The 1,621-nt window shown below is 42.8% G+C and overlaps 1 protein-coding gene across 1 annotated transcript; it reads right to left on the bottom strand.

Annotated features, from left to right (window-relative positions):
- Window positions 1–264: 264 nt before the first annotated feature.
- LOC146806177 (olfactory receptor 51G2-like) lies at window positions 265–1,185 on the bottom strand. The gene has a single exon (XM_085620601.1). The coding sequence runs from the start codon at window positions 1,183–1,185 to the stop codon at window positions 265–267; it is 921 nt and encodes a 306-aa protein (XP_085476727.1).
- Window positions 1,186–1,621: the final 436 nt, after the last annotated feature.

Below are 1,621 nucleotides of genomic sequence, written 5' to 3'. Positions count from 1 at the left end.
TGGTACTGCCAATCAAGAAGCATTAAGTCCTGAACAGTTCATCCAACTCTCTGCAAGTGGATATAGCTCCTTGTAGCAACAGTCCAAGTGTGGGGAGAGCCACACACACACACACACACACACGTGCACACACACACCGCACACACACTCTCTCTCTCACTTTTTATCTCTCTCCTCTCTCTCTCTGGGCTAATTTTCCAATACCAATGAATGTGTTTTATTGATGTCTCCAGCTCAGCACTGTGATTGATAATTGATGCGGTTTCAAAACAGTTGTTTACAGAGCGCACTGCGTATCTGCTTGGTTTTCATGCTGTATATAATCGGGTTCAGAGTTTGTGGGATGCTGAGGTAGAGGAAGCCCATGACGAGAGGCATAAGAGGTGAAGCATTTTTAGCGTACCTGTGGGCCATAGTTAGGCCAATCAGAGGGATGTAAAATATCAGCACAACAGAGATGTGGGATGCGCACGTGCTGAAGGCCTTAAGAGATTTTTCCTTAGATGCCGAAGTTAGGAGAGTCTTCAAAATCATGAGATATGAAAAGAGGATAAATAGTGAATCTAAGCAGAATGTCACTATGACTGTGAACAAACCATATATGTTGTTTACGGTAATGTCTGTACAGGCAAGCTTCATCAGATCTGGGAAGAAACAGAATGCATGGTGGAGTTTATTGTTACCACAATAATCAAGTCTTGTGAGTAGAAGAGGTTGTGGGAGCATGATGCTCACACCTCTGCCTACAACCACCAGTCCGATCTTTGATATCATTGGGTGAAAGATGGATGCGTACCTCAGAGGGTTACATATGGCGACGTAGCGGTCAAAAGCCATAGCCACTAAAATGGCGGATCCTGTCGCAGTCACTGAATGGATAAAGTACATCTGGGTCAGGCACACATTAAAATCTATACTTCTAAATTGAAACCACAGTACACCCAGCACTGTGGGTACCGTTATCAGCGTCATGCCTAGGTCAGTGGCTGCTAGCATGGATAGTAGAAAGTACATTGGTTCATGAAGCTGTCTGTCTGTTCTTACAATGAACAGGATGAGGCTGTTTCCAAGAACAGAGAGCATATAGAGCACACATAGAGGAATAGAAAGCCAGACGTGTTCATCATTAGTGTCGAAAATTCCCATTAGTATAAAAGATGGAAGACTTGAATTAACTGGTGACATGGCTCATATAAAATAAAATGCCAAAATCCAATTGAGTTGATCTAAAATATAAAATTGAATTTGATAAATTACTAAACATCACAGAGATACATGATCAAAGTAATGCTCTCACAGTAACATATACACGAGACTTGAGGTAGACATACAAACAATATCGACATTACATTCACCCCTCATGGTGGGGCAGCTTCTTGATCAAATCATCTGAAGACTTACAACACCCTACAATCTAGTGTTGCTGACCCTGAGCATACTGAAAAATGCTCCTTGTGCTGTTTCCGGGGACATCCCAATGGTGAGGATGTCTACTGCATCATTGACCCACAGAGGTTCGAGCTTCAAGTTTGTACCATTTTGAAGACCTTTGGCATCACATGCTAAGCAGGGAAGCGTGGTGCACCAGACTCTCTGGCTGGAAAACTCATAACCACAAAAA

This window comes from Triturus cristatus, chromosome 8, assembly GCF_964204655.1.
Source record: "Triturus cristatus chromosome 8, aTriCri1.1, whole genome shotgun sequence".
NCBI lineage: Eukaryota > Metazoa > Chordata > Amphibia > Caudata > Salamandridae > Triturus > Triturus cristatus.
Note: the sequence above shows the minus strand (reverse complement) of the source record. Positions and strands in the feature narration are given on the sequence as shown.